The sequence below is a fragment of the Sinocyclocheilus anshuiensis genome, unplaced genomic scaffold (assembly GCF_001515605.1).
Source record: "Sinocyclocheilus anshuiensis isolate Anshui unplaced genomic scaffold, SAMN03320099.WGS_v1.1 scaffold91, whole genome shotgun sequence".
Lineage (NCBI taxonomy): Eukaryota > Metazoa > Chordata > Actinopteri > Cypriniformes > Cyprinidae > Sinocyclocheilus > Sinocyclocheilus anshuiensis.
The window spans coordinates 1,368,842-1,381,385 of record NW_015552636.1 but is presented as its reverse complement, the minus strand read 5'-3'; the positions used below and the strand labels follow the sequence as shown (position 1 = coordinate 1,381,385).

The 12,544-nt window shown below is 36.0% G+C and overlaps 2 protein-coding genes across 4 annotated transcripts in view; one reads left to right on the top strand and one right to left on the bottom strand.

Annotated features, from left to right (window-relative positions):
- Nucleotides 1–1,028: 1,028 nt before the first annotated feature.
- LOC107666720 (pyrin-like) overlaps nt 1,029–12,544 on the bottom strand; it is a 19,286-nt gene continuing 7,770 nt past the window's right edge. The window contains exons 1-6 of one of the 3 annotated variants that reach the window (XM_016458153.1): nt 3,839–3,970; nt 2,674–2,769; nt 2,165–2,332; nt 1,932–2,070; nt 1,797–1,832; nt 1,029–1,638 (exon numbers count right to left, since the gene is read on the bottom strand). In XM_016458153.1, coding sequence (XP_016313639.1) covers nt 1,091–1,638; nt 1,797–1,832; nt 1,932–2,070; nt 2,165–2,332; nt 2,674–2,760 — 978 coding nt within the window. In that variant the 5' untranslated portion in view covers nt 2,761–2,769; nt 3,839–3,970 and the 3' untranslated portion in view covers nt 1,029–1,090. Of the gene's footprint in view, nt 1,639–1,796; nt 1,833–1,931; nt 2,071–2,164; nt 2,333–2,673; nt 2,770–3,838; nt 3,971–12,544 lie in introns of those variants that run through there. The other 2 variants (XM_016458152.1, XM_016458154.1) reach the window with 2 other exon arrangements.
- On the top strand, nt 7,823–9,268 carry LOC107666721 (granzyme K-like). Its single transcript, XM_016458155.1, has 5 exons — nt 7,823–7,926; nt 8,002–8,146; nt 8,504–8,639; nt 8,730–8,984; nt 9,086–9,268. The coding sequence occupies exons 1-5, from the start codon at nt 7,863–7,865 to the stop codon at nt 9,254–9,256; spliced, it is 771 nt and encodes a 256-aa protein (XP_016313641.1). The 5' UTR covers nt 7,823–7,862; the 3' UTR covers nt 9,257–9,268.

Sequence of the window (12,544 nt, the reverse complement as noted above, 5' to 3'; positions counted from 1 at the left end):
TGCAGTTCCTCATTATGGATGTGACTGAATTCATCAAACTCATGTCTGGATGTAGAACGGGTCAAGACCTCCTGATTCTGAGAGCTTCTGATATCATCTGCTGTGACGACTCAACTCAACTTTTCCTTAATTAGACTCTTGGGACTGATTAATTGTGGGCAGCATGTCAAATGGCTCATAGCTGATGTACAGTATACGATGTTTTGATAAATGAATATGCATGTGTTGTAATTAAAGGAAGCATTTCTATAAAAGCATAAAACTGACGTTCAGAATACTACTCTGACATTTTAACAGTATTTATTTGTTTATTTCCACAATGACAACAAAATGAACAGGACATTCATCAAGAGCTAAAGTCAACTTGAAGTTAATTAATCAACATATTTTGTCATGACATGAGAATGCATTATTGCAGAATAAGCTCAATTCACTTCTCATTCTCGCTTTAGAGATTCCAGCTGCAAGCTCGCAAATATGTGACGGCTCGTGAAAGTAAACATTTGTCGTTTTGTTTTGCATAATTTGAATGAAGTGATAAAGGCCTGGAGAAAGCCTGGCGTACGTTTTATTGGCATATTAAAAAATTATTTTAACATTGGCAAAGAATATGTCCTAATTATGTTCAAATGTACATGTGGTAAACAAACGCTACAGAATAATATGAAAATGTTGTGTATAATAATATGAAATAAATGTTTTAAAAGGGTTATGACATTCGTTTGTGATGTTATGTGATATTTGTTGTGCATTGCGTGCTGCTGTCTTCTTATAACAGCAAGATCACAGCGCATCTCAATTCTACAGAAATTTATTAAGGTTATCATAGTTTTTTTTTTTTTTTGGTTAAGTTTTTACAGGTAAATTCACTTTGTCAGGTAGAAAATTGACAAAGATGAATATTTATGAAAAGTTGGAACAAAAAATATTTTACTGAACAAGCATTATATTTACATTAAAAATATGTTATGTAATCATTTAGATTTTAAAAACTGAAAAACAAATGATAAAAAATAGCAGCACATAATGTTTCCAGATTTTTAATGATAAAATTAATTATTTTAATCTTGCATTTGATAATTGAGTGAATTCATTTATTATAACTGACAGGTGTGATGATCAGTGGGCTGGAGTTTTTACCTCCTTCATTAGGGCATGGACCAAAAAATGGATAGAGTTTTTCAGTGAAAGACTGAGCAGTGAAAGAGTAGATATGAGAGCTGGACTCCACATCATAAAAGCAGACCAGACCCTCCTCATAATCCACAAACACACCGACCTGCCGCGGCTTCACTCTCGGAGACAGAGAGACAGGAGGATCATCACAGGCTTTATATTCATCTCCAGTCCTCAGCCACACAGTCCAGCATCCATCACTGGGTCTCAGTGTGATCTCTCCCTTCCTGTTAATGGATTCTCTGGCCACTCCTAAAGTCCAATCAGTCTTTCCCTTCACCTGCACCTCAAAATAAAATCTCCCTGACGAGAATCCCTCCTTTCCCAAGACATCTACACATGTATCAAATCTCTCTGGTTTGTCTGGGAGTTTCTGTCTAATGTCACCATCTCTCACTTGTTTTCCATCATCAGACAGAATGAGTTTAGGTTGAGCTGTATCAGGATCCAGAGTCACATCCACTGAGAAAACACAGAATATAATTCTCAACTTCACAATACACAGATATTTTGTGATGCTGATGTTTTGAATGAATCCAGTGTTTAATCAGATTGTAGTGCAGTAATGAAGCTGTGAGTGTATGAATGTAAACTAGTGTAGTGCAGACAGCACACTGTACCTGCATACTGCTGCATCACCTTCAGCTCTGTAGAGACTAATGACAAGAAAAAAACATCAGCAGATCTCAAGCTTATATTTAAAGAATTGAGTACATCATCATGTGTCTATCTGATCAGTGTATGTGTTGATGTACCAGTTAGTGTGAGTTTCTCATCTATAGTGTCCTTCAGTTGAGTCAGAGCTCTCCTCAGAGTCTCCAGACTCTCATGAGTCTTCATACTGATCTCAGGCCAGTTCCTGCTGTTTCTAGGGCTGCACAGGGATGAGTGAATCTACAGCAGGAGAGAGGAGAAATCCTTCAGCATGGGGAGTGTTCTGGTGTCATATGCTGCATTATCATTGATCAGAGAGATCATGTTGACTGACCTGTAGGAGGTGGAGGTGATCTTCAGTGTGTGAGAGCTGCTCCAGCTCAGTGTTTCTCATCTTTAGCTCAGTGATCTCCAGCTCCAGCTCTTCAATCAGCTCTTGCTCCTGTTTCTCTGCTGCTTTCTGCTGCTCCTCCATCATCTCCAGCAGTTCAGTATAAAATCCCTGTTGCAAGAATCCGTGTTATTATTGCTCATACATTTTTTTTTCCACATACATACGCTACATGTGTTTTCAGAATCCCTCAAATGAAGTGTTAAACTTCACGCTGCACCCTGGACGAGAGCAGAACAGACCCTGGACATTTTAGTTGTTGTTTTATTGGTTGTTGCTATATATTTAAGTGTGATAGTCATCTGTGAGGGGCTGTCACTCATTTTGTTTGATTGTTTGTTTATTTAGTTATTGTTATGTCTGCCGGTTCTTGCCTCTTTCTTCCCTCAACATTGAAGTTTGTTGCAATAATAAATATTTACATTTATTTTATTATATTATTTTAAACTCACTTTTCTGACTTCTGCTGAGTGTTTAATGTCTTGAATCTTCTTGATTGTGTTCTGGATCATCAGCTGCACGTCTTTCTGTGTCTTCATCAGTTCAGTCTATAGAGAGAACAAGACCTCCTTCAATACTGTTTATGAAGAATCCCATGATGCACCTCATGAAGCTGGTTGAATGTAAAGAGTGTTTAGAGACAAAGAGTGGTGAAGAAACTCAAATATGTAGAGATCATGTACAGTCAGCTGGTTATTATTGTAAAATGAACCCAGACAAGCTGATCAGAACCTAAATGTGAAGCTCATTACATAACCACTTACCTAAATAAATAAATATATGTACAATAATTATTCTCGTTAAGCTGAAATTATTTGATCTGCTTTACATTCCTGAACTGTACATATTCAATATTATAAAAGAAAAGTCAAAGTCAAAGTGTTCTTCTTGGTTATTGTCTTACATGGAGGTAAACTGTCGATACTCTGTCTCCTGGTTTTTCTTGCTGTTAGTGAAGATTCTGCCATTGTTCTTTCCCTCTTAAAGCCTTTTCAAGAAAAATTATAGTTTTCCTTTTTTTTTAGATTCGACCAAATTGGACCATGACAGCTAAATCAATATTTATATTAAATTGGTTAAAATGTGAGAATTGATAATGATGGAAACACAATAATTCGTTTGAAACAAAGTGAGTGACTCGTAAACTTACTGAGCAATCTGAACTATGACCTGCTGTTTAAAGAAAGTACAAAGAACAAGCTCTATATTTTCCAACAAACATATATATCTCCTTATCAAAAATTAGATTCATCTTTCCACAAAATATATTATATGATCATAAGTTATGCTCATCTTGTGTAATGTAAAAGTGATTTTCAGCTGCAGTGAAGCAGGATTGTGTTGAGTTTTTCAGCAGGTTATTTACTTCCTGTTTCTTACCTGTTTGTCTTTATGTCAAAATGACAGAAACACCAAACTTTGTTCAATCAAATGACATTCTTTTAACTCAATTCTGATATCATTTCAGTGCAGTAAACAACTAAAGCAGCTGAGTATTTGAGACGCTTAAACCTGCTTCTGTTCAACTCAGTCCAGTCTGACATAAACCCTACTAAACCAGACCACTGCCATTAGAAACCTGTTCAGGACAACCTCTCTTATATTTCTAGCACTTACCTGTGAGTATCAGATGTGTTCACAAGGGTCTTTGAACGACTCAATATTCTGTTGTTTAAAGAGTTTGATGGTTTCAGGTGTTCATATTGTTGTTGATCAAGTTAGTTTCACTTTCTCTGAGTCTCTGACTGAACTACAGTGATGTCAGAGCTCCTCCTGTATTCACACATTTACATTCAGCCCTGTATTCGGTCTGTTGGTTCATGTGTGTCTGTTTGTATGTTTCTGTCAGCTCATGAAGAAGAGATTTCAGCAGACTTGATTATTTGGCAACATTTGTGAAGAGTTTCCAGGTAAATCTAGCAGCAAAATGTCTCTATTAGCAACACTGAACACAGCGCTCTGCTGCCTCTGGTGGCGCTGATGTGCCATTACATGCTGCATAATACACTTATACTGTATCTCTATCAAATATACTGTAAACACAGGGAAACATTTCATAAAAGTATTAGTATCATAGCATCTCATGTGATGGGTTAATGAGAGGGCCAAGGCTTGCATTAATTAATAAAATTAAGATTAATTTAGTTGTTTACTCCCAAGAGTGAAATGATTAGCATATTTACTGCTGTTTGTTAATAATAATAATAATAATAATAATAATTCCTTACATTTATATAGCGCTTTTCTGGGCACTCAAAGCGCTTTACATAGAAGAGGGGAATCTCCTCAACCACCAGTTACGTCATTCATCACTATTATTATTGTTCATAGTTACATTTAGTGATTTGAACACTCAATATTTAACTATCAACAGCACAATAAACCCATGAATGTCCATTAAAACAGTAAATAGGGTCATTCTGGATTTCATGCTGACATTAAATTTGAGATAAGTTGTAATTTATATTTTTTTCTACAAATGTAGACATTTCTAGATGTCAGGAGTGAAGACATGAGAATGCATGAGCTCAATTCACCGCACATGCGCAGAGACACATACATTAAATAATATAGTTTTAAACAAAGTGATGCATGAAGACAGAAATGAAACGGGTGTTTACTGACCCCTAGTGGACACAGAGAGTTCAGCATGACACCCACAACTGCTGAAGCCACATGATGAGAGTAAAATATCTTAAAAACAAGTTCAGAATAAAGTCCATCCACAGGCGATTTAGCTGAACTAGTGATACAAGACTGATTAATGTTGTTGCACTCTATCTGATGGACTGTTATGCTGGATTTGGAGTATAAACTGGAACACATTCAGATTTGCAGTCCCTCCAGTTCACCCCCAGAGGTCATTATTGACTCTGATTTACATTCATTTAGCCTGCTCCCAGATCAGGGGTGCTTTTCCCAAAAGCAACTATGGTCACAAGTTCTGTCGTTACCAATAAAGTTCAGTGGAACTTACCACCAAAGGTAGCTAACGATGCTTTTGGGAAACACTCCCCAGATCAGTTGCTCATTTTGACTCATGTATGCCTCATTATGTAATAACAAGAATGAGTTTTTAGTGAATGTGTTTATGAGCTCCTTATGTGTTCAGTCTGAGATGTTACAGAGACACTGTATGCTAATATTGTACAGTATGCAAGCTATTCATCAAAACAATATACCTTGTGATGAAAAGAGATTAATTCCCATTTACTCGATTTTTAATCTTATTTTTTATATATTTATTTTCGTATTTGACATGTTAACACTTTTATTTTCCCTTAAGTTCTACACTTACTTCACATTATTTATACGGTCTATTTCTGTACTATACAGGTGTACTTTGCATGCACACTAAAAAAAAAAAAAATAATGCATGAAATGTATGAAAAAAAAAGTAAAATGTTAAATAGTATTTCCTTGTAAAACACAATCCAATAAAATCACAGTTTTACAGCGCAGTACTGTTACGGATGAAAGGATACGAGAAGGCAGGGTCGGGTCCAAGTGCAGCTTTAATGTCACAGCGAAGTCAAACAAAGGCAGTGGGTCAAAACACAGGAACAGACAGACTAGACTCAGGCTCAGGAATCGCTAGGCACGGCGCCGTAGCGAACAGACAGACAACCATCAACATACACAATACTTCGCAGTGAGTGTGTGTGTGAGAGCAACCTTTATAGTGCTCCAGATATACAACAGGTGTGTGTGTGTAATTAGTTCCAGGTGCGGGGCTTGTGGGAAATGTAGTCCATAGTGAGAGCTGACTGATATCGTGACAAGTACTAAGTTATGAATCGTGGCAATAAAGCTTTGTTGATTCTGATTAACAGTTTGACATGAAATGGTGAGTATTTTCCCTGTTTTCCTTTAATGAAAAATATCTAGTAGTTGTAGTTAGAATATGTGTAAGACAGAGAGAGAGAAATGCGAGACGAAAGTGATCAGAGGGACATTGTAAGTGAGAGCATTAAAAGTGTAATAACAGTTTAAGTCTAGTCTGTGCAGTCTGTCTCGGTCGGGTCTACTATGTTGTGTTCGTGTGTCATTCCTGGTTCCTAGCTCCAGAGTTGGATTTACCCCTGTGTGTCTTGGGTCTAATAAAGACTATTTCGTGTATTCAACGGCTCCGTGTTCCTTCCGGCAGCATTAATTAGCCTGACTGCTCCAATATTTGTCTGCTGACTGCTGTACAAGAGGCTTGTGTTAAAATAAGGTAAATACAACTCCAGTCTCCTCTTGAAGATCCCGAAAAAGTCAGTTGGTGCCTCAGTTCACTCAGAGAAGCTGTCAATCTCAGCTGTCAATCATTACGTCACACCCTGTTTTCATAGCATCACAGAACTAACTAAACTCAAACTTATATATAAAAAAAAAAAATAAAACACTTGAACTTACATCAGCATGATAAAAACTACATGAAATGACAAAATCCATCTTTAGAAAAAAAAATATTTTAAGTGAAATGTAATTATTTACTTTGTCTCACGTCCCATTATATTAGAGGGCGGGATTTATGACCATACTGGGACCAGCCACCTGGGGGCGATCAAACTGTGTTGGCTTCACTTTTCAAGACTTGGGCGGCACACTTGGTTCACCTTTACAGCTGGTTATCTGAGAAGTTACTTGTTGTTGTTCTCCATTGTTCTGAATGTATTTGTATTGTAATCTAAATTATTATTGCTTCATGATATTATTATATGATAATGTGAACATTATTGACCAGTCCCCTTAACAACATCAGTTTTCCAAAAGCTCTATATTTGTCAAAGAAAGTAAAATATTCTCATTTGCAAGTATAGAAACTCATTTTTATAAAAGCGGTTAAATTTTTGCTCTATAGATTTTTGTTTCTTCTGTCTTGACATGAAGCTCAATAAAAACCTCAGTCTTCATTTGAATCTCACGCAGCTGGAGACCGCAGCCCTGCGTTCTGCTTCGAAGCTTCTGCTTTACTTCTGAAGGTGTGAAAAACTGTTCGGTGAGGGCTACATGTCCCCCGATGGGACTTCTCCTTTCAAGGTCCCCTCTTAGACTCATTTTAATAGCTGAGGAAAACTTTGAAATAATGCTGCAGTGTTCTCTGGTTACTCTAAACGGTGACAGAGTTGGACTCTTACATTCAAATCTGCAACATCGATAGTGTTGATAACCGCAGAAACTAAAAGCTTGTTCTAGTAGTTTGTAAAATACAATCTCTTACTAAGGAAGTCTTTAGGGACAACAGTTGCTGTCCATTGATTGTCCCACAGAAGTGGCTTTCTGTCAATGTAAACTGAGGTATAGGTCAAAATTACAGATACTGTCGGTAGAGCTTTAACATGCTTTTTTAAAGTTCTTCTTTCATATGAACAGCATTTACAGAAATGCTATGACAGTAGATTATAAGGTATTTCTTTGTTGGTTTTGGATTCTTCAAACAGAGAAATGGAACTAAATGTGAACTTGTTAAAATGTGCAAAAACAGATGCATCGCATGCAAACTCTCCCACACGTACACACCTTTTGATGTTGCTCTGACCACAAAGTAACCAAAACGTGCATTAAAAAGCAGCTATTTCCTCAGTGCTCTTACATTTGACGATGTTGGATGTCTGAAGAAACATATTGACTTTTGGCTGAGAGAACAGGCAGCAAGATGGATGTTCGCAGATATTTGATTGTGTATTACTTCCTGGCATTCACCTTTTTCAAATTGGCAGGTAATTGTTATTTATCTGTCACAGTTTGATTAAAAAGTTCACAATCTGTAACCGCCTTTGACATCTCTATTCCAGATTGCTCTGAGGTGTCCATTGTTGGAGGCAAAGATGTCAAAAAACATCAACCCTGTATGGTGTCCATTCAGAAGGACCAGATCCATGTGTGTGGAGGAATCCTGATTCAAGACCAGTGGCTTTTAACTGCAGCACATTGCCAACGGTAAGGCAACAAATGAACTTGTAAAATATATGTGAAGAATAATATTACCTTTCAAGAAAGAATATAAATCTACAAATTAGTATTTTTGTAATATTAGTAATTTTGTAATAGTGTAATATTAGTATTTTTGTTGTTAATTTGATCTTTGTTTGTTTTGTTTATTTATTTACTTGTAATGAAATCTTTCAGGAAATAATATAAATCTATAAATAAGAGCATGTAATCTGCAGTGTCTTGCATCGATTTTTCCCTTTTCTATTTTTTTCCTCTTGAAAGAGCGAGTTATTTTTTTTTTGCCATTTTTTTCCACTAAAATAATTGTATAAATTAGAGATACAATCAGTTTTTTTTTTTCAGAAAACCCATTACATCGGTGACAGTTCTGGTAGGATCTCTGTCTCTGAGTAAAGGCACTCAGCGTGTCGGCGTCCTCAGTTACGAGTACCCTAAAACATTCAATGTAAAGACTAAACAAGATGACATGCTCATTAAGGTAAGGATGAATTGAACGTAGTATGGTAAGTGTATGCATTTTTCACAGTATGCATTTGAGTGTTGTCTTTTTTTATTCTTTTTTTTTTAGCTAAGCAAAAAAGTGAAAGCGAAACCTAAAAAAATCCCTAAAAAGGAACAAGACGTTCCACCTGGAACAAAATGTGTTGTGACAGGTTGGGGAACCACTAATTCTAACGTCATGAAACCTTCTGATAAACTGCAAATGTTAGAGGTGACAGTGGTGGACAGGGACCTGTGCAACTGCTACTACAATAGAGATCCTGTGATCACCAAAGACATGCTGTGTGCCGGAAACAAGCAAGAAAACAGAGGCATCTGTTGGGTATGTCATTATTGTGGTCTTTGATTTATGGCTGGTTGCAGGCTCTTTGAAATCATTCTTTTAGCTGTCTAAAGGAAGACGAACCTTGTGTTCTTTTTCAGGGAGATTCCGGTGGACCACTGCACTGTAAGAAAAACATAGTTGGAGTGGTATCAGGGTCAAAAGAATGCGGTGATCCCAAGGAACCAACTGTGTACACTTTTCTTTCTGAAAGACATATCCGCTGGATCAATAACACACTGAAAAAGCAATTCAACAGCACAACCTTTTAAGAAGCTAACATTTCCAGCATATAGACTTTTGGTTGTAGTTCATATTGCTGTAACAAAAAAAATTATGATTTTGGAATTAAGATTAAATATATATTCACAAAGCAATACTGTAATTGAGCTAACTGAAAATCATGTAAAGGCATCCAATATTGCATTAATACAAATTCAATGAAGAATAGTTTTCCTCTGTGCTTTATTATTGATGGACACACTCTTGTTATGGTTAAACAAAGACCGGAAGATGATCTACATTATCTGGTAAAACTCATGAAATGGAATCATATTCCTTTTTATGGTTTGTTTGCCAACCGAAACAATTTAATCCTCAATTTGACATTTTCAAAACTTCACTAGTTAATGACTGCGAATTGGTTAATCATGTTTTTTTTGATTGTCTTCCGTTACATTGAACACATTACACATTAACACCAAAGCGCATCAAGTACACTCCCACTGGCTTTTTATAATATTCTTTGTATGCAAACACAAACAGACGGATGTTGTCCTAATTGTGTTTAGAGTTTTGAAAATGTGAAAAAAAAAAAACTTGTCACTTAAGAGTGTAGTTAATACACAACAAAATACATTGTTGCACAAACATGATGGTAATCAATAAAAAGGGATTCAATATACAATTCTTACACTAAAAAAATTGGTGAGAAGCTAATAAATCAAATGGGACATTTCATGTAATGCTACTGTAAAATATTGTTACAGTTTTTGTAAGTGAAAAAGATCAAGTCATCTTGAAATGAAAATGAAAAACCATAAATTGATCTTCCCAGCATTCACTGTGCGAGAACTTTTTTGATGGTTGGTTGATGTTTTTTTTTATTGAAATATTTATTTGATCAGTTATGTACATTAGGGTTTTATGTTACAACTTATCTTAATGTTTATTGTATTACTTTAGCAGCATGTGTGTTACCATGGTGGTATTTGTGTGTATGACACTGTCCACCTTCTATATATTGTTTTGTTAATTATTCTGTTGCTTGTGGGTTGTGGCAATGGACCACCAAGGCACAGACCCACCACACTAACCTAAGAGACAAGCGTGGTGCTGCTGTTATTCTTTGTTCTGGTGCTGTTGGTCCACAGATATGTTGCAGCTCTGAGAAAATGATAAGGGCAGGCTGCTTGTCCGTCTATTAGTCCTACTGTCAGCGCATTTTATTGTACAGTGAAAGCCAAAATTGCATAATGAAGCATGAATGCGCTTGATGTTAGTCAGTGATTCTAATACAAGCCTTTATTTGTCCCTAGTGGTTTAAGAAACAGAAAAAAACTCATTCTGTCAGCAGCTATTTTTCTTCCCCAATGTGAGTCGGTGGGCCACACAGTTTTATTTGATGCCATATGTGCTGTACTATATATCCAAGCCATGACTTTGTGTAAGCGTGTTCTGACGGAGTATATGGTATATTTGTAGCCAATACAGGTTTAAAATCATTGGACGTGTCCACCTTGCAGCGCCCTTCCCCTAGTTAAGGCATTAGTATAATAGCATCTCAGCATGTGATGGGTTAATGAGAGGGCCAAAGGTGGGGATTTTTGTCGTTGTTGTTTTTTATTTAGCTGTACATAAATAAAAACGTAAAACATTTTGACATTATTAAGGTCCTTGCACACTGAGACCAAACTTTTCGCATGTGTTTTGCCATTTTTTTTTCGTATTTGTCATCCTTTCCTATCAAAATGCATGCTACGGATGCGAAAATGCAGAACATCGAACCTGATCCAAATTTTTTTATGACGGATGAAAGTTTTGGAGGCAGTGTGTAAACGTGATTGACACAGCGTGAGGTCGTATTTATTTTTTAACGTACGAAAATTTCGGACTCAGTGTGCAATGACCTTTACTCAAAATCCAACAAATAATTTGGGCTTTTTTCCATGCGTGCTCGAGCCTATGGAGAGGGCCAGTGTTGGGTAAGTTACTCTAAAAAAATAATTAATTACTAGTTACTAATTACATCTTCAACAGTACAATTAGATTACTGTACAAATTACTCTCTCCAAAAAGTATTTAATTACTTATTACTAATTACTTTCTAAATCCTATATCAACCTCGACAAGTTAACGATACAAGGACAGACATGAAACGGTTCTTTTAATTCTTTCAAATAAAACTAAGGATTTAGAATAAGCTCTTGCAGAATAAGACATTAATATGTGTGTTTTAAGTAATAATAAACAGCCAATATCCCAGTAATATTCACTCTAATACCAATAGTAAATAGTGAGAATTGGACACAAAAATGTAACCAATATTCTTATTAACTTACCAAAGAAGTGAGAAGGTACATAAAAGCATGCATTTTAAGGTTAGACTTTACATTTTTATGTTAAATCCACTATTGTATTGCAAATGAATGTTATAAAGTCTATACACAGTATTAAGTTCAATTACATAAGAAGTAACTGTCATTAAATTACAGAAAAAATAAGAGTAATCCCTTACTTTACTTGTATCAAGGGAAAGTAATTAAAATACAGTAACTAATTACTTAGTAACTAATTTCACCCAACACTGGAGAGGGCCAAGGCTTGCGTTAATTAAAAAAATTAAGATTAATTTAGTTGTTTACTGCCAAGAGTAAAACGATTAGCATATTTACTGCTGTTTGTTAAGTCAATCATCACTATTATAATTGTTCATAGTTAACGCTTAGTGATTTGAACACTCAATATTAAAGTATCAACAGCACAATAAACCCATGAATGTCCATTAAAACAAGAAAAAGGGTCATATGAGCTCAATTCACAGCACATGTGCAGAGACACATACATTAAGTGATAGATGTCAACATAAAGTGATGCATGAACACAGAAATGAAACTGGTGTTTACTGACCCCTAGTGGACACAGTGAGTTCAGCATGACACCCACAACTGCTGAAGCCACATGATGATGAGGGTAGAATGTCTTACTGAAAAACACATTCAGAATGAAGCACAACTACAGGTGATTAAAATGAATTATGTGACAACAGACATTAATTAATGTTGTTGCACTGTACCTGATGGACTATTATGCTGTCCCTATTTGCGGTCCCTCCAGTTCACCCCCAGAGGTTATTATCGTCTTGTCTTATTAGGGCTTTGACTTGGATTTACATTTATTTACTTCCAGATCTGGGCCCGTATTCACAAAACATTGTATCTTACCACTAAGAGTTCTCCTAAATAGCAGTAAAAGTTTTTAGCTAAGAGTTTTCTCTTAAAACCTATTCACAAAGCTGCTGAGACAAACTTTTACTAAGGAATAGAGAGAAGTCTTAAAGG